This window comes from Rana temporaria, chromosome 6, assembly GCF_905171775.1.
Source record: "Rana temporaria chromosome 6, aRanTem1.1, whole genome shotgun sequence".
Lineage (NCBI taxonomy): Eukaryota > Metazoa > Chordata > Amphibia > Anura > Ranidae > Rana > Rana temporaria.
In genome coordinates this window covers 53,958,519-53,979,887 of record NC_053494.1, presented here as the reverse complement: position 1 = coordinate 53,979,887, position 21,369 = coordinate 53,958,519, and the positions used below count along the sequence as shown (strand labels likewise).

The 21,369-nt window shown below is 41.8% G+C and overlaps 1 protein-coding gene across 1 annotated transcript in view; it reads right to left on the bottom strand.

Annotated features, from left to right (window-relative positions):
* PMS2 (PMS1 homolog 2, mismatch repair system component) overlaps positions 1–21,158 on the bottom strand; it is a 59,161-nt gene extending 38,003 nt beyond the window's left edge. Inside the window, exons 1-6 of the mRNA XM_040356806.1 lie at positions 21,031–21,158; positions 14,836–14,975; positions 9,843–9,929; positions 5,762–5,864; positions 3,492–3,675; positions 1,482–1,652 (exon numbers count right to left, since the gene is read on the bottom strand). Coding sequence (XP_040212740.1) covers positions 1,482–1,652; positions 3,492–3,675; positions 5,762–5,864; positions 9,843–9,929; positions 14,836–14,975; positions 21,031–21,044 — 699 coding nt within the window. The 5' untranslated portion in view covers positions 21,045–21,158. The remainder of the gene's footprint in view (positions 1–1,481; positions 1,653–3,491; positions 3,676–5,761; positions 5,865–9,842; positions 9,930–14,835; positions 14,976–21,030) is intronic.
* Positions 21,159–21,369: the final 211 nt, after the last annotated feature.

Sequence of the window (21,369 nt, the reverse complement as noted above, 5' to 3'; positions counted from 1 at the left end):
TACGTGCCATTAGCATTTAACATAAAAATTATCAACTTCCTGGAACTGAACTTCTGGATGATGTAAAGTACAATTTAAGGAAAGTGCAATATATAACTAGTGGGAGGTAATTATAACACGCTAAAGGGGTTGTAAAGGTAAAAAAAAAAAAAAATCCCTAAATAGCTTCCTTTACCTTAGTGCAGTCCTCCTTCACTTACCTCATCCTTCCATTTTGCTTTTAAATGTCCTTATTTCTTCTGAGAAATCCTCACTTCCTGTTCTTCTGTCTGTAACTCCACACAGTAATGCGACACTTTCTCCCTGGTGTGGAGAAAGCCTCTTGAGGGGGAGGGAGCGAGCAGGAGGGTTAGGACGCTATCTACTTTGCAGATAGAGAAAGGAGCTGTGTGTTAGTGGGTGTCCTGACACTCCTGCTCGCCCCCTCAAGAGGCTTTCTCCACACCAGGGAGAAAGTGTTGCATTACTGTGTTTACTTACAGACAGAAGAACAGGAAGTGAGGATTTCTCAGAAGAAATAAGGACATTTAAAAGCAAAATGGAAGGATGAGGTAAGTGAAGGAAGACTGCACTAAGGTAAAGGAAGCTATTTAGGGATTTTTTTTTTACCTTTACAACCCCTTTAATTGTATGTATCTGTGTGCTGTGGCTTTATAAAAATTCACAGTGATACTGTTTAGCACAACATTTGTGGTAGGTGCATTTTCAACTTTTTGTCTATTCTATATTATGAATGGAATTGGTTACATCCCCACAGACTTTTCCGGGTTAATTTCCTGCAGCTTCCATTTAAATGTATTTTAAGCATAGTTGTAAGTTTATACAATTGCATTGCTGTCAGCATCCTGGAATCCCCTCTATAGCAGCACACTTGAATAGTGTGGGTCAGCCCAAGCGGGCAATGCAATGTACTATAATTTTCTGTTTGGGGTATTTATTTTTTGGGAGGCACACCGTGAAGTACACACAGCATCCAGCTGAAGAATATACTCATCAGATGTAGACGGCATACAAAGAAATAAATAAGCCCAGAGAAATATGTATATAGAGATAATACAAAAAAAAAAAAGGATGGAAAGATAAATGGGATAAGAAGTAAAAGAGGTAAAAACAGGGAGGGGGAGTTATTACAGGTATTATTGTTCTGGGTCAGGGAGTCAAAGTATTGCAGCAATGCAAGCCAGACCACTAGCATTTTCAGAAAAAGAGGCCATCAATGGTATTACCAATGCTTCTCTCTGAGATAGCTTACTTTAAGGGGAAAACAAAGGAAGAGTTAACTCACACTCACCACACTTGATTATACCGAGTTAGATCAGTTTATAGAGACTTGTTTTTTTCATATAAAATTGGCCGATTATATTTTACTTAAAGCAAGTGTGAAGTTTAAACAAGCCGGAAACAGGTGGTAAGTGTTTAGTGATACATGTTAAATAAAAAAAAAATCTCAGATGTAAAAGACTGCTTTTAGAGAATATTACCTGTTTTTGTCCAAACACAGCTCCAATGTTTTCTTTCATGCTGCTTGATGTACCGCTAGAACACACCACAGGCGTTCTCTTCCCTTGGCCTACCTGATTTGTGCAGTTTATACGAACACCAGTTGAAATAATACAGTATGCTTGTAAAACTTGTACCATTTTTGCGTACTCCTTAAAATAGAAAGAGAAGGAGTATAAACAGACAACCATAAGGTCACATGCATACTTATGACTACGCAGTTTTGGTATGACTCTTTGATGTTCTCAATATGACATTAATATGTTTTTTCACATTCCTTACTTATACATTTTTCTTAGAATTTAAAACTTTTAAATGCATTTTCATTTTTCAGAATGTGATAAACCAAGCCAAATGCAGCATAAATCTGGTTTTATGCATGAGCTTTTTTTTTTTTAGGCCCCATGTACACGGGACGCTGCTAAACGTATGTTCAGAGGCAGTTGGACGCTTTTGAACTCATTCAATGTTATCCTATGTGACCATGTACACAGTCTCATTTATTGCCGTTTTTAGGCAGTTGCGTTTAACAGCATTTTTTTTAAAGCAAAAAAATGGGTTCAGATGCAGATTTCCACATTTCAGAAGCAAAAAAGGTGACTAAACGTGGTAACCCGCATTTAGCAGCGTTTCGTTTATAGGCGTTTTTTCGTTTTTGACCTTTTTTTTTTTTTTTAAATGCTTCTAAACGCAAACATGGCAAAACGCGGCATGTAAACGCAGCAAAACGGACGTTTTAAATGTGGGTTACTATCTGTCAAGTTAAATAGTTTAGGAGCAGTTGTAAAAACGTCCCATGTACATGGAGCCTTAAGGTCTTAAAATTTTTGAAAGACCTATGAATTCCCATAGGAATGCACTGTGATTGAGCAAAGTAGTGATCAGCTTTAAAGATGGCAGTGTTTTGTGATTTCCAAGCAATGTATAGGTACAGTACTGATGGAAACTGCATAAATGTGAATGCTAAATAAAGCCTTCACAGATTCGTTTGCCTTGCAGCATGAAATAGTGACCTATGTGTATAATGTCAAACAGTCATTTTAGGGTTTATTTATTAAAGCTGGAGTGCAAAAATCAGGTTCACTTCTGCATGGAAACCAATCACAATCAACTTCTAATCTCAGCTTGTTCAATTAAAGTGATTGTAAACCTGTTTTTTTTTTTTAAATATCAAACATGTCATACTTATCTCCACTGTGCAGCTCGTTTTGCATAAAGTGGCCCCGATCGTACTCTTCTGGGGTCCCTCTGCGGCTCTTGCAGCTACTCCTCGCATCAGATAACCCCCTAGGAGAAGTGCTCTCCCGGGGCTTACCTTTCGGGCGCGATCTCAAATCCAGCATTTGCTTCCATAGACACGAATACCGGACTCGGCCCCACCCCCCAGTGCCCACATTATTGGATTTGATTGACAGAAGTGGGAGCCAATGGCTGCGTCGCTATCAATCTATCCAAGAGCCGGGACCCTGTGCAGAGAGGGAGAGCGCCTTTACACCAAGGAAAATACGGGGGCTCAGGGAAGTAAAACGGGCAGGGGGGGGGGGGTTGCTGGGGGAGACGGTCACTGTCAGATGTTTTTTCACCTTAATGCATAGGATGCATTAAGGTGAAAAAACTCAAGGGTTTACAACCCCTTTAAGCTTTGGCAATAAAACCTGAAAGCTGATTGGTTTCTATACAGAAGTAAGCCTGATTTTGCACTCTTCAGCTCAACTTATCTAACACTGGAAATTATCATCCAGCAGATCAAAGTCTACAGCCAAAGAGACAGCACAGTCAATGCCCCTTTGGGAGTGGAGGAGAGTGGAGGTGTTCACTTTCTCTTTATGGTCCTGGGGTATGCTGTCATACTTCTAGAAAGCATACTACTAAACTGATATACAATCTGTTTATAAAATATTCTAGGATATACTTGCATTGTTCGTTTTTGGTAGTTACACTATCCTATGGATTTTCCTTTCTTTAGAGGGAGGAATGTCAGAACCACATACCTTTTTAATGTTCCGCTGAAATTCTTTGTGGCGCACTGGCAGGGTATAGAAAAGCTGTTGTATAGTGACTGTAGTTCCCTGCTGTCGAGGGAAAGGAGATTTCTGAACAATTTTTCCATTCTGATCAAAAACCAAACGGGTTCCAACGTTTGCTGATTTATGGCAGGTGAAAATTGACAAATCACTGTTGAAAAAGAGCAATAAGATATATGTTTATCCACTTGACCTCCAGAAGGCTTTACGCCCTTCATGACCAGGGCATTTTGTGCTAATCAGCTACTTTAATTGGCAATTGCTCGGTCATGCAAAAATTTAATTTATATAATTTTTTCACCCAAACAGAGCTTTCTTTTGGTGGTATTTAATCACCCCTGGGTTTTTTATTGTTTGTTATATAGTTGAAAAAAATTCTAAAAGTTTTGAAAAAAAAAAAATCTTAGTTTCTGTTATAAAATTTTGTAAACAAACTTTCTTCATACTTATGCCAAAATGTAGTATGCTACATTTCGTTAGTAAAAATAGCCCAAATGGGTGTACATTATTACGTCTGTGTGAAAGTTAGAGAGAGTCTACAAACTATGGTATATATATTTTGAAAATTGATCAATCCTGATGTACCGACTGTCTGTCTAATTTCTTGATCAGGCCAGGACAGTACAAATACCATCAAAATTATCCTTTTTTGAAAGTAGACAGTCCAAGGTATTTAGCAAGAGGCATGATGAGTTTTGTTGAAGTTTTATTTTTTTGCTCACAATTTTTTGGAAAATTAAGAAAATAAATACAATTTACACTGTTATACAAGCTGTACACTCGCTACTTTACATTGTAGCAAAGTGTAATTTCTTCAGTGTTGTCACATGAAAAGATATAATAAAATATTTACAATAATGTGAGGGGTGTACTCACTTTTGTGAGATACTATATAACCTTGGCATGCCGGCAATGCTAACTGTCTCATTCGCTTGTGCTGCCAACCAAAATGTCAAACCATCAAATGGCATTACTTGTGCAGAACCATGGCAGTTGCAAATCAAACAGAGGCCAAGATGGCAGCTTCCTTAGCTGAAAAGTATAGGAGGGTTTTGTTTTACTTAATGTGCATGCATGCTAATAAATAGGGGAGGAACACCTACAGTACCTCTCAAATATATAATAGGCCACCTGTCAATAAGTTCATCTTTGTTTATCTTAGAAGGCTGGTGCTATCTTTTGTCCAGAAATCAACCAAGGTCAGCATTTACACATTAATGCTGGCCCAGAAATTACATATCCTGTATGACTTACCAACGTAAACATCAATCAGTCATACACATGTAGCGCCCCCTTACTTTCAGTACGGGCACTACGCTAAAGTTAGTGGGGAATGGGAGAGTAATCTTGCTCCCATTCATAATTTGTTAAATTATGGGCCGCTGTCATTCCTGAACTGTCCTGTAGGTCAGTCCGCGCTCCAGGGATGCGATCCCATCCCTGGGTGACAGTTGGCGCTAGAGGGGTTCTGGCAGAGCCGCTTTTCCCCAGCAGCCAATTAGAGGAGTTTTTCCTTGCGGAGCATGCTGGGGGAGAGTATATCTGGGTATTAGACCTGTGGCGGAGGTCCCTAGAGCCGGGTCTTTGGCAGAGGCCTGTTCCTCCCAGCAACCTAAAGTGACACTTCGGCTGCCAGACTTGTGGCAGGAGTCTGTCCGGGGGCACTTCACCCACTCTGGCTAGAGTGGCGACGAACTGTATCTACTACTACTGAGAGCAGGATTGCTCTTTCTCATATCCAGGCCTGATACTGCAAAGTTCTCTTGCTTCATCAACCTTTTCTCCCTATCTCATGTTGATGTTGGTCATGTTGGGCCGAGAATAAAGCATTCAGAAAACCTTTATTTGATGACTGGACATTCGCTTACTCATCTACTCAACAACTTCACCCCTAGACAATGGTAAGAGGTAACTTAATACGCCGATCCCAAAACAACCAGCGGCTCCTGACGGGGTAGCGCTACACACAAGTTATCTTTTGCCACGTGACCTGCTCGAACACCATGCTGCAAAAAGGATTAACTTGGAAGGGAAGTCTAAGAAAATGTCTTCAAGAGACTTACGACAAGATTTTCTCAATATGCTAATCTCACACAGTGTAGGAGACTGTACCATGTACAGCTGCTGGATATTATGTCAGAATTTCATGACTGCAGACTAGTAAAGATATTTTTGATTTTTAAAATTGAAGTGTTAAGGTGTCCAAGTAGCAACAATGACTATATTATTATATTTACCTTAATGCACACAGTGAACTTAGAGCTTCTCCTCGAAAGCCAAATGTTTCCACATTAATCAAATCAGAGAAATCTTGTAGCTTGGATGTGTGATGTTTCAAAGCTAAACAAAAGTAAAACAAAAAAGGCTTAAATCGCTTCATAATTATTACTATTCCAGTAATAGTAATTGGTGATTGGTGACGCCCTCAATTTGGATACCACTGACCTTGGTCTCTATGCAGAAGTGAGCCTGATTTTGCACTCTCCAGCTTTAGTAAATAAACCCCATAGGGACATGGTTAAATTCCAAACTATGGCCTTAACCACTTAAGGACCGCCTAACGCCGATATACGTAGGCAGAATGGCATGGCTGGACACAGGCACGTACAGGTACGTTGCCCTTTAAGTGTCCAGCCATGGGTCGTGCACTCGCGACCCGGTCTGAAGCTCCGCGCCCGATCGCCGCCGGTGTCCTGCGATCGGCTCACAGAAGCTGAAGAACGGGGAGAGGTGTGTGTAAACAAACCTTCCCCGTTCTTCTCTGTGGCAGTGTCACTGATCGTCTGTTCCCTGTTATAGGGAACGATGATCAGTGACGTCACGCCTACAGATACGCCCCCCTACAGTAAAAATCATTCCCTTAGTGCACACTTAACCCCTTAGCGCCCCCTAGTGGTTAACCCCTTCACTGCCATTTTCATTTTCACCGTAATCAGTGAATTTTTATAGCACTTTTCGCTGTGAAAATGACAATGGTCACGAAAATGTGTCAAAAGTGTCCGATATAATGTTGCAGTCACGAAAAAAAAAAAAAAACACTGATCGCCGCCATTACTAGTAAAAAAAAATTATTAATAAAAATGCCATAAAACTATCCCCTATTTTGTAAATGCTATAACTTTTGCACAAACCAATCAAAAAAAAAGCTTATTGCGATTTCTTTTTACCAAAAATAAGTAAAAGAATACGTATCGGCCTAAACTGAGGAAAAAAAAAGTTTTTTTATATATTTTTGGGGATATTTATAATAGCAAAAAGTAAAAAATATTGCATTTTTTTCTAAATTGTAGCTCTATTTTTATTTATAGCGCAAAAAATAAAAAAACCGCAGAAGTGATCAAATACCACCAAAAGAAAGCTCTATTAGTGGGAAAAAAAAGGATGCCAATTTTGTTTGGGAACCACGTCGCACGAGCGCGCAATTGTCAGTTAAAACGATGCAGTGTGAAATAGCAAAAAAGGGCAAGGTCCTTTACCTGCATAATGGTCCGGGTCTTAAGTGGTTAAACCAGAATTCCATTTTCACAAAAGTCAACAAAATGGAATTATGCTTTAAGATCACAAAAGGTATTTTTTAATTTATAAATAATCTATTAGCAATAATTTCTCACTTTTTAGTGCACAGTAAAAATGCATTATGGTAGAGCAGAAAGCAAAAAATAATGTGCAGTACTGTGCAAACGTTTTTTAGGCAGGTGTGAAAAAATGCTCTAAATTAAAAAAGCTTTCAGAAATAGAAGAGTAATAGTTTATTTTTATCAATTCATCAGAAAGAAAAAAAAAGTAAATGAACTGAACTGAAGAGAAATCCAAATTAAATCAATATTTAGTGTGACTACCCTTTGCCTTCAAAACACCATCAATTCTCCTAGGTATACATGCATACAGTTTTTGAAGGAACTCAGCAGGCAGGTTGATCAAAACATATTGAAGAAGTAACAGATCTTTGGGTGTAGGCTACCTTTTGTCTCTTCTTGTAATCCCAGAACGACTCGATGATGTTAAGATCAGGGCTCGGCGTGGGGTGGGGGGCACACCAATACTTCCAGTACTCTTTGGGCCAGATTCACAAAGAGATACGACGGTGTATCTCCTAATACGCCGTCGTATCTCTGAGATCCGACGGTCGGATCTATGCGACTGATTCATAAGAATCAGTTACGCATAGATCTCCCTTAGATCTGACTGCTGCAAGTGACTTACACCGTCGGATCTTAGGCTGCAATCTTCCGCTGTCCGCTAGGTGGTGTTTCTTGTTTTACTCGCGACGAATATGCAAAAGAGGGGATACGCCGATTCAGAAACGAACGCCCGCCGCTTTTTTTTTTACGTTGTTTCGGTTCGGCTTTTTCTGGCGGATAGTTACCCCTGCTATATGCGGGGTAGCTAATGTTAAGTATGGCTGTCGTTCCCGCGCCAAGTTTTAAATTTTTACGTCGTTTGCGTAAGTCGGACGCAAATACAGATGGCCGTAATTTACGTTAACGCCGAAAACAATGACGTCCTAGCGACGTCATTTGGAGCATGCGCACTGGGAAATTTCGCCGGCGGCGCATGCGCAGTTAAATCGGCGCAGGGACACGCCTGATTTAAATTGTACACTCCCCCTAGCCGCGGAATTTGAATTCCGCCGGGGGAGTTACGATCTGCCGGCGCAAGTTTGGAGGTAAGTGCTTTCTGAATACTGCACTAGCCTCGCAAAATTGCGCCGGCGGATCGTAAATCACATAGATTACGCGGATCTAAAGATCCGCTAATCTATGTGAATCTAGCCCTTTGTTCTTCTTTTTGCTGAAGATAGTTCTTAATGACATTGGCTGTATATTTAGGGCTGCTGCTGAATACATTTGGGGCCAATCACACACCTCCCTGATGGCATGGAATGATAGATAAGTATCTTTCTGTATTTCTCAGCATTGAGGACACCACTGATCATGACCAAATATTAAAACAATTGTAGAAATGCAGCCCTAAACTTACAAGGAACCTCCACCATGCTTCACTGCTACCTGCAAACACTCATTATGGTAATCGGTCTCTAGCCCTTCGTAAACAAACTACCTCTTGCTACAGCCAAATATTTAAAATTTTAACTCATCAATCCAAAGCACCTGCTGCCATTTTTCTGTACCCCAGTTCCTAAGATCTTGTGCATTGTTGAGTCACTTACTGTAGCCTTGTTTCCATGTCCTAAACATGAAAACATAGGAAACAAGGTGCAGAAAAATGGCAGTCGATGCTCCGGACTGATGAGTCAAAATTTTAAGTATTTGACTGTAGCAAGAGGCAGTTAGTTTGCTAAAGGGTTGGAGAGCGGTACAATAATGAGTGTCTGCACGCAACAGTGAACCATAGCGAAGGTTCCTTACAACTTTGGCTGTACTCCTACAAATGGAGTTGGAGATTTGGTCAGGAACAATGGCATAAAGAACAAGGAGTCCTGGAAGTGATGGTTTGGCTCCTACAGAGCCCTGATCTCAACATTGACAGATGACATGAAGAGACAGAAGAATTTTAGGCAGCCTACATCAACAGAAGATCTGTAGTTAGTATTTTAATATGTTTTAAACAACCAAACCGCTGAGTTCCTTAAAGGGGTTGTAAAGGTAAAAAATGTTTCCCCTAAATAGCTTCCTTTACCTTAGTGCAGTCCTCCTTCACTTACCTCATCCTTCGATTTTGCTTTTAAATGTCCTAATTTCTTTTGATAAATCCTCACTTCCTGTTCTTCTGTCTGTAACTCCACACAATAATACGAGGCTTTCTCCCTGGTGTGGAGTGTGGTGCTCGCCCCCTCCCTTGAGGGGGGAGCAGGAGAGTCAGGACTCTCTCTCTACGTTGCAGATAGAGAAAAGAGCTGTGTGTTAGTGGGCGTCCTGACTCTCCTGAAGGGGAGAAGCACGACACTCCACACCAGGGAGAAAGCCTTGCATTTCTCAGAAGAAATAAGGAAGAAATCAAAGGATGAGGTAAGTGAAGGAGCACTGCTCTAAGGTAAAGGAAGCTATTTAAGGGATTTTTTTTTACCTTTACAACCCCTTTAAAAAACTGTGTGCAAGTGTACCTAGAAGATGTAATGCTGTTTGCGAAGGTAAAGGGTGGCCCCACCAAATATTGATTTGATTTGACTCTCTCTTCTGTTTATTTTTATCAATTAACAAAATGGAAAAAAAATAACTATTAATACTTCTATTTCTGAAAGCTATCCTAATTTACAGCATTTTTCAACGCCTGTCTAAAACTGTTGCACAGCACTTTACATCTCAAAGTCATGCAGTGTTCTGCTTTAATCCCATTTTTTCACAACATTTTACTTACTCAGGGCTTCAAAATTATGTTCCTCAACTCCGTAGCCATTATCTGAGACTTCTATGAGTTCTGCTCCATACTCCTTCAGTTTTATATCTAAAATACATAAATGCACTTAAAAAATTAAAGTAGGTGCATTAATTGGGATGATGCAAATAAGCTGCTTCAACATTTACAAAATACAGGTGCTGAAGAGACAACAGTGCAAGTTACACTGAAAAAACATAGAATTATAAATTGTGTTGAGTTGTTAAAAAGTCTCCAAAACCCCATGGGCCCCTCAAATAGAAATAGCTTTTATTCCGGATTCTAGTACATATGCTCCTTTTGGTTTTATATATATACACACACACACACATATTCTTTATTTGTATGGTCAGGACTGAAAACATCCTGAAAACATCCTGATGCCAACATGGCAGCATACATATGATATAGCTCCACCCTATATCCACCCACAGGACCCGTTTAAATCTTTAAAAGTCTGACTGAGAGCAACCTCCCCCATTCACATCATATAATTCTTAAGACACTACAGGGTGGATCCAGCAGATCTTACTACAGTAGAGGAGGAAAACTGTTCAAGCTTCTAAGTCCATGGTCAAATAAAGACTAAGGGGCAGATCCACATAGAAATAGATCGGCGCAGCGTATCAGAGATACGCTACGCCGCCGTACTTTACCTGGCGTTCTTTCGAATCCTCAAAGATTTTGCGCCGTAAGTTACGGCGGCGTAGTGTATTTCTGGCGGCGGAATTCAAATCGGCGATTAGGGGGCATGTTTCATTTAAATGAAGCGCGTCCCCGCACCGAATGAACTGCGCATGCTCCGTTTCTAAATTTCCCGCCGTGCATTGCGCTAAAACTTTTAACTTAGACGTGAATTACGTCCATCCCGATTCACGGACGACTTACACAAAAAAAAAAAAAAAATTCAAATTTCGACGCGGGAACGACGGCCATACTTAACATGCCAAGTCTAACTATACGCCGCAAAATAGCAGCTTTAACTATACGCCGGAAAAAGCCGACTAGAGACGATGTAAGAGAATGCGACGGCCGCGCGTATGTTCCTGGATCGTCGGAAATAGCTAATTTGCATACCCGACGCGGAAAACAACGTGAACGCCACCCAGCGGACGCCGAAGTATTGCATCTTAGATCCGAAGGCGTACGAGGACGTACACCTGTCGGATCTAACCCAAATGCTGTCGTATCTTGGTTTGAGGATTCAAACTAAAGATACGACGCGGGTAATTTGAAAGTACGCCGGCGTATCAGTAGATACGCCGGCATACTCTGTCTGTGGATCTGGCCCTAAGTTTGCAGAATTAAACCCTCCCTATTGAAAGCTCATTATTTATCATATGTATACTGCCATGTTGACATCAGGAAAATTGTTTCAAATACTTACCGTAATTTTCCTTTCCCAACGCCAATACATGGCAGGATACGAATCCTCCCTCTGATCTTTGTGCTTTATACAGAAAACGGGGGAGGTTTCTCTCAATCAGACTTATAGATTTAAACAGGTCCTGTGGGTGGATATAGGGGCTATATCATATGTATGCTGCCATGTATTGGCGTCAGGAAAGGAAAATTACGGTAAGTATTTGATACAATTTAACCACTTAAGGACCGCTCACTGTATATATACGTCATTTTTTTAAAGATGGATATCTCGGTAACGGCAGCACCTGCTGCCACAACCGAGATATCCATCTTTTCAGTGAGCGGTCCTGTCAACGGATTCGCCGCAAGATCACCATTATCGGCAACGGGAGAGGGGGCCCCCCAGCACCCTCCGCCGCTTACCGGAGCCGTCGGCAGCGGCGGAGGCGATTGGGTCCTCTCCCCTGCTCCGCTGGGATACGAGTGAGGGAAAGATGGCCCCCACCCTTCCCCATAGCATAGCAGGGCGGAAGCAACGTCAAAACGTCACTTCCGCCCATGCTTCTTAAAGCAATATTTTCTTGTCATTTTTTCAAATGACAATTTTTTTTTCTTTTTTTTGTATTTTAGTCTAAATATGGGATCTGAGGTCTTTTTGACCCCAGATCTCATATTTAAGAGGACCTGTCATTCTTTTTTCTATTACAAGGGATGTTTACATTCCTTGTAATAGGAATAAAAGTGATCCATTTTTATTTATTTTTTTGTGTAAAAATTAATAAAATAAATAAGAAAACAAACAAAAAACTGTTTTAAAGCGCCCCTTACCGACGAGCTCACGCGCAGAAGCGAACGCATACGTGAGTAGCGCCCGCATATGAAAACGGTGTTCAAACCACACACTTGAGGTATCACCGCGATCGTTAGAGTGAGAGCAATAATTCTAGCCTTAGAGCTCCTCTGTAGCTCAAGATGCAACCTATAGAATTTTTTAAAACGTTGCCTATGGAGATTTTTAAGGGTAAAAGTTTGACGCCATTCCACGAGTAGGCACAGTTTTGAAGCGTGACATGTTGGATATCATTTTACTCGGCGTAACATTATCTTTCACAATATATAAAAAAATTGGGCTAACTTTACTGTTGTCTTATTTTTTAATACAAAAAAGTGAATTTTTTTAAAAAAAAGTGCGCTTGTAAGACCGCTGCGCAAATACGGTGTGACAAAAAGTATTGCAATGACCACCATTTTATTCCCTAGGGTGTTAGAAAAAATATATATATAATGTTTGGGGGTTTTAAGTAATTTTCTAGCAAAAAAAAAATGTTTTAATCTTGTAAACGCCAAATCTGAAAAACAGGCTTGGTCCTTAAGTGGTTAAAATGTTTATTTTTTGTCTGGTTTATCAAAATACTGTATATGCATAATTGGTATTTTTTATCACCAGACAGAAACTGGCCTTTCATGCTACTGTTGACATGTATGCCTGTTCCCAGCAGCTCTAGTTGAAAAAGCCTGTTTACAAAGGACAAAAACCCAAGCTTTGAGTTGTATATACCACTGAATAGGTTGGAAGAGTGACTAATCACTCTTCCACCCTGCTTTGTTTAGACAGGGCCATACAAACTGTCAGTTAGGGCAACTGTCAGAGCAAACAAACAGTTTCCTCCTTGCTCTCTGAGAGAGTCTATGACTTCCCAGTCACAGGTGCACCCTGTTATTAACTTTTAATTTGTGAAACCAATATTTTTATTGACTAAACACTGATATCAAAATTAATTTGAAAACGCATAATCTTTAAAAAATATAAACATAAAATATAAATTGACACAAAATCAATACAGCTTTAGGCCACTTTCACATTGGACCTATAGCCGCAGTGGCGGTATATCGCCGCTAAAAATAGCGGCGCTATACCGCCGAGATTGCCGCGGGAATCGGTCGCTAGCGGTGCGGTATTAACCCCCGCTAGCGGCAGATAAAGGGTTAATACCGCCCGCAATGCGCCTCTATAGAGGTGCATTGCGGGCGGTATTGCTGCGGTTTCCCATTGTTTTCAATGGGAAGGAGCGGTATACACGCCGCTCCTCTCACCGCTCCAAAGATGCTGCTGACAGGTGATTTTTTTGTCTCCCGCCAGCGCATCGCCTCAGTGTGAAAGCCCTCCGGCTTTCACATTGAGGTAGCTGGGCAGGAGTTTTTCAGGCGGTATAGCAGCGCTATTTTTAGCGCTGTACCGCCTGAAAAACTCCTCAATGTGAAAGGGGCCTTAGGGGTTTCCAAAAAAAAAATGTATATCCCTATATAAAGTAGCACATTGAGATTCCACCTTCCTGTTACTACAGGGAGCACCACGCACCTAGGGGAATACAATTTTTCCTGGAAATCACAAAAAAATGCAGAATAATTATGCTACCTACATAAATATAAAATTCTCTAATGGTTTATTCAGATGGGCACTGGTACCTGTCCTGCGTGCAAGTTGCCTTTGTTTTTGCACCTACATCTGCCCTGCACATTGTAGAGGTGCCAGCTTAAATCAAGCACAAAAATTCTGCGCTAAATGGAGTACCTCCTGGGCAGCTAACAAAGGATTCGATATATACAATCCCAAAAAGTATGTAAATAAATTCCAGTGCCAAAAATAATTAAATCAATCCTAATATCAATACATAATCAGATAAAATCGGTGCTGATAAATTCAGTGCACATAAATCAATAATGAAATCAATTTTAACATACATAGTCGGTTATACTATATAGTAGGTGGGCAGCCAGTGCATGCACAGTACTGCACAGGTGGCCAGCTCCAAGGCCATTGAAATTATGTCTATCCTGGAGTAGGCCGCAGCGCTTACTACTAGGTGACTGTTTGATACAAGGTCTCCATTAGCATATGTTTTATGGAGAGATGGGCCAACTTAGGATCTTGTTTAGTCGAATGTGTACTAGAGGTCGACCGATATGGGTTTTTCTCTGGCTGATGCCGATATTTAGATATTTTTTTGGCAGGTGGCACTGGTTGGCACTGGCAGGTGGCACTGGCAGGTTTCACAGCCGATAGTGTAACTGTGTAAAACTGAATGCTCTCTGCAGCGCCATGGTGTGTGAAACTGTATGGAGAGAGAGAGGAGCTGACAAATTCAGCGTGATGTCGGAGGCAGCTATCCAGCCAATGAATGGGCTGTTTAAGAAAGGGGCGGGGTCACATACATGTAGCAGCCCGCTTAGATTCCATCGGTTGGTGTTGGATAGCTGGGTCCTGCCCAACTGGGTCCCACCCACCCCCGACATCCAACCTCAATTTTGACAGCTCCTCTCTCTCTCTCTCCATACAGTTTCACACACCACAGCGCTGCTTTGCCAACAGCGTGTGGAGGAGGGAGGAGGAACCCCACGTTCCTCCTCCCTTCTTTACACTCTGCTGGCAGAGGTGTGGCCAGTGTTCAATATCGGCCTAGTTTGCATAATAATCGGCCGATGCCGATTTCTCCAAAATGGCCAAATATCAGCTGGCCGATATATTTGTCGACCTCTAATGTGTACTAATAATTTAAAAGTACTTTTCATACAAACAAAATAACATTTCAAAATGTCTCAAAGAGCTTACCTATGCAGGTTGCACCAGCATCTACACTGTTCTCCAGAAGTTCTTTCACTGCAGTTGCAAGACTCAGCACTACCTGACCAGAACAAATCTGATGGACAGACTTGCGGTCTATTGGCTTGATTTCTTTTGCCGGTTCAGTACTGTAAATGAATATTTAGATTAATAAACAGCCCAACACAGTGTTTCTAACCTTCTTCCACTTTACAAAATAAGTGTATTCTTCTGTCTTTATTGAAGATATTGTCCCCCCTCTAAACCCCTTTAATGGGACCGGAACAAAAACAGTAACAAAGTCCTTAAAGCGGAGTTCCACCCAAAAATGGAACTTCCGCTTAACCCACTCCTCGCCCCCTTACATGCCACATTTGGCATGTCATTTTTTTTTGGGGGGGGGGGAGTGGGGGCTTCAGGAGGAGTGGGACTTCCTGTCCCACTTCCTCCTTCCGCCGAGGGGCTGGAAAGGCGAATAGCTTAATCGCCTTACTGCAGCCCCTCCCTGTAGGCGATCGCAGTGGGTGCCCGGCCGTGAAGCCGAAAGCTGTCACGGCCGGGTGCCCACACTTGGAATGAAGACGCCGGCCGGAGAGGGGGGGAGAGGAGCGGACCCCCGGCCGGCGCGTCGCTGGAAACGTGGAGCAGGTAAGTGTCTGTTTATTAAAAGCCAGCAGCTACACTTTTTGTAGCTGCTGACTTTTAATAAACATAAAAAAGGCTGGAACTCCCCTTTAAAGATGGTGATGAGGAGTTTTGGTTGAAGCTGAGGTTTGGGACTTTTTCACATTAGGTCTGTTGAGCTGCGATTTTTTGGACACCACAATATATGTATGGTGTGAGCAGGGCACATAGGAACAAATGTTCAGAATGTAAGTAGTCTGCATTCTAGGCATTTGTTCCTGGGTGCATACTACACAAAACAGAAGTACTGCTGGGTTCACCATGCAGCCGTAGTAGATGTAAGTTTCTATAAGGCTGGCTTCACACTGAGGCGTTTTTCAGGCATTTTAACGCTAGAAATAGCCTCTAAGTATAAACTCACATTTGAGATTCAGAAAATAACTAAAGTCTTTCACAAAATATGGGGCAGATGGATAGCTAGCCCTCTGACCCTTACCCCTGGGAATATACATTGCTATAGTAATCTTGGTTGTGCCACATGCATTACCTTGCTGAGCCTTATAAAGTTTGAAAAATGGTTATTTGTTAATTTCTTGTAACTATGTATTTAATAATCACAAGAGCCATGTGAACTGATATACGTTTATTGACTGTCTGAGTGTATTACAAGTTAATGCACTACAATTAGGGATGAGCTCTGGCGTGTTTGCATAGTACACGTGCAGAGCCCGCCAGGAAGTGTGCACGGCGCTGCGCTAATCACAGCCAGGGAGACATTGTCCCGATGCTCGGCTGCAGAGATCGGACAATGTCTCCCTGGCTGTGATAAGTGCAGCGCCGTGCACACTTCCTGGCGGGCTCTGCACGTGTACTATGCGAACACGCCAGAGCTCATCCTTAACCTCCCTAGCGGTATGATTCTGTCTGGAATTACGTACCAAAAGCGGTACAATTATTTGCAAGGAAATTTGGCGTTTTATACTGTAGGCCTGTAATTCTTAGGAATAACTCACTTAAATCTGTCCAAACAAGAATCTAATAGGCATCCCGAGTATGACATTTTTTTAAAAACAAAATTATAAATTATAATATAATAAATAATTATAACAAATAATAATGTAATTCTAATAAAAATTATTCAATAATGTAATCAAATCAAAATCACTGAAATTTTCTCAGTTGCAAAATTGTCGCTGTCATTATTTTTTTTTTTTTATGACGAATTTCCCCGCAAATCGCTATCGCACAATTCTGCAAGTGATTATAATTTATTATCGCTGTTTTTTAGCTGATCTAAAACCATTTTTGACATAAAGGGACACTTTTGGTTGCTATGGACAATCTACAGTTTGCAGGCAGAAAGAATAGTTTTTATTATATAAAAGTACATGTAGGACACTGGGCAGACCACTAGGGACAGGGGGGGTGTGTTTTTTTTACATACAGTACTGTAATCTATAAGATTACAGTATACTGTATGTATAGTGTTTGTTTACGTTTTTGAATTTGGCGCCGTTCTCCGCTCCTGTGCGTCGTAACGTCGCAGGGAACGGAGATCGGCGGCACAGGAGGACGCTGTGTGAATCGAGCGAGCACCCGCTTGCTCACACAGCGCAGTGACATTGCTGGATCCAGGACAAGGTAAGCCAGCGCACGCTGCAGGCTCTGCATAGCTACCCCGAGCGTGACTCGGGGTTACCGATTTTGGTAGAAAAAATCAACCCCGAGTCACGCTCGGGGATACCGCCAGGCAAGTTAACTACAATGAATAACCAAAGTTTTTCTACCTTCTGTATGTTAGTTTGTCTTTAAACTCAATACAAATATATCTTAAAAAAAAAAAAGAAATAGCCTCTAAATAAAATCTGAAAACTAGGGAGGTGTGCTTGTGGGGCGTTCTGAAAAGTCCTGCAAGCAGCATCTTTGGGGCAATTTGGGAGCGCTGTATACAGCGCTCCCAAAACGCTCTGCCGATTGAAATGAATTGGCAGCGCTTAGGAAGTTCCGTAACATGGGAGCTTTTAACCCCTTCTTCGGCTGCTAGCGGGGGTTAAAAGCGGGCCGCTAGCAGCCAAAAAAAACAGTGGTACTTTAGCGCCAACGCTTGGCAACCCCAGTGTGAAAGTAGCCTTACAGTTTGACAGGCTCCTGGCAATAGGGCTGTAAGGTGAACAAGTACCATCTCTCTGCACCTAAATGCTGGACCCTTATGCGCCTGGGCTAATTGTCCAGTGTGCGTAAGGCCTTAAAGCGTATGTTATATTTCACATGTCTCATATGTGTCTGTGTTACCATGTACTTGTATCAGTTTTTTGCATTTCTTTTTTGTGTGAAATACCTGGTGATCCTTCTAGTCCCTCGGCTTTTCTATGTCTTATGCCGCGTACACATGTTTTTAATGTCATGGGAAAAAACAACGTTTTTCTCGACGTGATTCTTGTCAAGCCTGCCGAGAAAAATTAGAGCATGTTCTACATTTTTAATGGCCATTTTTCACGACGAGAAAAATGTTCTGAAGCCTACACACGATCGTTTTTAATGACCAATTTAAAAAAATGCATTTTTCTCGTCATGAAAAACGGTCGTGTGTACGTGGCATTATGGACCACGCCTAATCGTGGATGCACATCCCAGCGTGATCAGTTTGCTTCTTTGCATGATACTGGCATAGCTCTCATCTTTTTGAGATGGGAATGATGGACACCTATTTGCAAAAATATGTAAGCCTAGGACACACCCTCTTAAAAAGGAGAATTATACGGAAAAAAAAGATTAGTAAAGGAGTTGTAAAGGTGGAAGGTTATTTATCTTATTGCATTCTTTGCATTAAGATAAAAAAAACTTCTGTGTGTAGAAGCCTCCCCAGCGACCCATCTCTCTCCAGCAATGTCCACGAGTATCTTAGCCAATCACAACGCGCAAAAAACGGAGAGCCATAATTGGCCAAAGCCAGGGTGGCTTTGGCCAATTATGGCTCAGGGGGTTTAGTACACGCCCCACACTATAAAATGCCGCCTGCAGGGCGGCCTTGTGTAGTGTGTTGCGGCAGTTAACATAGAGAGTGTCATTTTTTGCAGGTAGATAGAGCAGGCAGGCAGGCTGGCTAGTCAGTTAATGTTACAGTGTGTAGAGGATATATATACATCCCAGGTGTTGTACATATATTTATACACTGTATAGTTTAGCTAGATCAGTTCTTTCTAATTTACTGGCAGGCAGGTGATTGTGCTATTTAAAGACGTTATCATAGGCATACTATAGACACCCAGCAGGTACAATATTTAAAGGAACTAATGCAGGAGCAGTGATTTGGACCCCCCCGCTACGTGCGGCGGTCGGTAAGTGGTCGGCTGTTCGTTTTTGTCCGCCCCCTCGCGATCGCTCCCAGCCAATCCGCTTCCTCCTCTGCCTGAACTGTAAACACAGGCAAGGAGGAAGTGATGTCACCTCTCCTCTCGCCGGTATTTTTGTCCGGCGGAGGAGAGGAGACATCACACGGTGAGTAGCACAAGCACTACACTGACACACAGGCACACAAATCCCCCCCCAGTCACAGTGTCACTAAATAGCAGTGATCATTTACTGATCACTGCATTTAGTGTCAGTGTGTCAGGCAGTTAGTGTGGCTGAATAAATTTTGGCCTAAATGTTTGACTTAAATTTAGTTTATTCAATATTTTTTACTTTTTGTTATAAGAAAAATCATTTTTTTCAAAATTTACGGTCTTTTTACGTTTATATCGCAAAAAATTAAAATCGCAGAGGCAATCAAATACCATCAAAAGAAAGCTATATTTGTGGGAAGAAAAGGACGCAAATTTTGTTTCGGTACAACATTGCATGACCGCGCAATTACCAGTTAAAGCAGCGCAGTGCCAAATTGTAAAAACACCTTTAGGCATTTAGCAGCATATTGGTCCGGGGCTTAAGTGGTTAAATATTGTACCTGCTGGGTGTCTATAGTATGTCTGTGAAAATGTCTTTGAGCTAAATAGCTTCTTTTACCTTACTGCAGTCCATTTTTCCTTTAGCCCTGGTTCACACTGGGTACGATTTGAGATGCGATTTGACATGTCAAATCGCATCTCAAATCGGCGGCATTTTCCGGCAATGGCACTGTCCTAATCGGTGCGACGCCGCATCGATTTCAAAAAGTAGTTCCTGTGCTACTTTTTGCGATTTCGGGCCGCGATTTACATTGAACCCTGCACAGATGTCTCTTAAATCGCGGCAAAATCGCAGCCACAAAAATCGCGGTAAAATTGAGATTTTACCGCGATTTTGAATTCGCAGCAGTGTGAACCTAGCCTTACAACTCCTTTAAGCATCATTAAAATCACTGCTCCTGAAAAAAATCGTTTTTAAAACTTTTTTCCATTGACACATGTTCCCTGGGGCAAGACCAGGGTTCTCAAAGACGTTTTACGACAATAACTTGCATATTAGGCTTTAAAATTAGCACTTTTGAATTTGAACGTTAGACGTCAATGGGGGTTCTAAATGTTTGCGCGACCGTTCGAAGGTTCTGGTGCAAACCGAACGGGGGGGGGGGGGTGTTCGGCTCATCCCTAGCGGCGATCAGCGATTTTTTATCGTGACATTATGGCAGACACATTGGACACTTTTGACAAATTTTTTGGCCAATTGTAATTTTTACAGCGATCAGTGCTATAAAAATGCACTGTTACTGTGAAAATTACACTGGCAGTCAAGGGGTTAACCACTAGGTGGCGCTGAAGGGGTTAAGTGTGCCTAGGGATGTGTTGTAACTGTAGGGGGGATGGGCTATGTGCGACACGACAGTGATCACAGTTTCCGATTACAGGAAGCTGTGTACACTGTCCTGTCACTAGGAAGAATGGGGAAATGCTTGTTTACATCAGCATTTCCACCTTCTTCCTCACCGTGACATGATCGCGGGTATGCTCGCGAACATCGAGTCTGTGAGTTCCGCGGGCGGAATCACGGAGCTTGCGGGTCCACAAGGCCCTTTTTAAAGGGGACATATATACACGTCCTTGTGCCATTCTGCTGACGTATATCTGTGTGCGGCGGTTGGCATGTGGTTAATAAAGACCTTTTTAGATTTAGTGTATTAGTGAGAAGACATATGCCACTAAACACGCAGGCTCTGCTGTACATTGCTCATCCTTTCATCCTCTACCGATCAACATCCTTCGGTATTGGATAACACCAGTAATGCTCCCGGTAGCCAGACCATGTGATCGTTGCCTAGACTTTTAATTCATTTGCGCAAGGTGTTTTTTTTAATGACAATAGGGGAGATTTACTAAAAATAGTGCACACAGAATCTGGTGCAGCTGTGCATGACAACCAATCAGCTTCTAACTTCATCTTCTTCACTCAAGCATTGACAATAAAACATGAAAGCTGATTGGTTGCCATGCACCACATTCTGTGTGCAGAAGTATTAGTACATTTCCCCCACTGTTACCTTTGTAATGCTGATATCCGCCCCCCACCTTTTTAATAGACAATTATGAGTGTCGTTTCTTTGGAGACACAAAACTATTATGGGACTGTAAAGTTTATTGTAAGTCTTAGTAGAAGTGAACTCACCAAGGTTGCTCCATGGTGCTATGTGTACAGCATGCCCATAGAGTACTATTCACTATCCATGTGTACACTCCCGCCACCGCCTCCTCCTCCTCATATCCTCTTCCCACTGACCTATGACACTCACACACGTGCCTCAGCCCGTAGCCAATAGGCGAGCGACAATGAAGTCGAGCAACACGTGACCTAGATTATATCGAAGAGCGCCATATTTAATGAGGGCTCCATAAAATAACTCAACTAGACGTTTTAGTGATCCTAAGTTATTTCTGTCTCTTAGTCTTCGAGAGCCAATATTATCCTACGTTAGATTAACTGCGCTATTTTTTAAACGAAGTCATA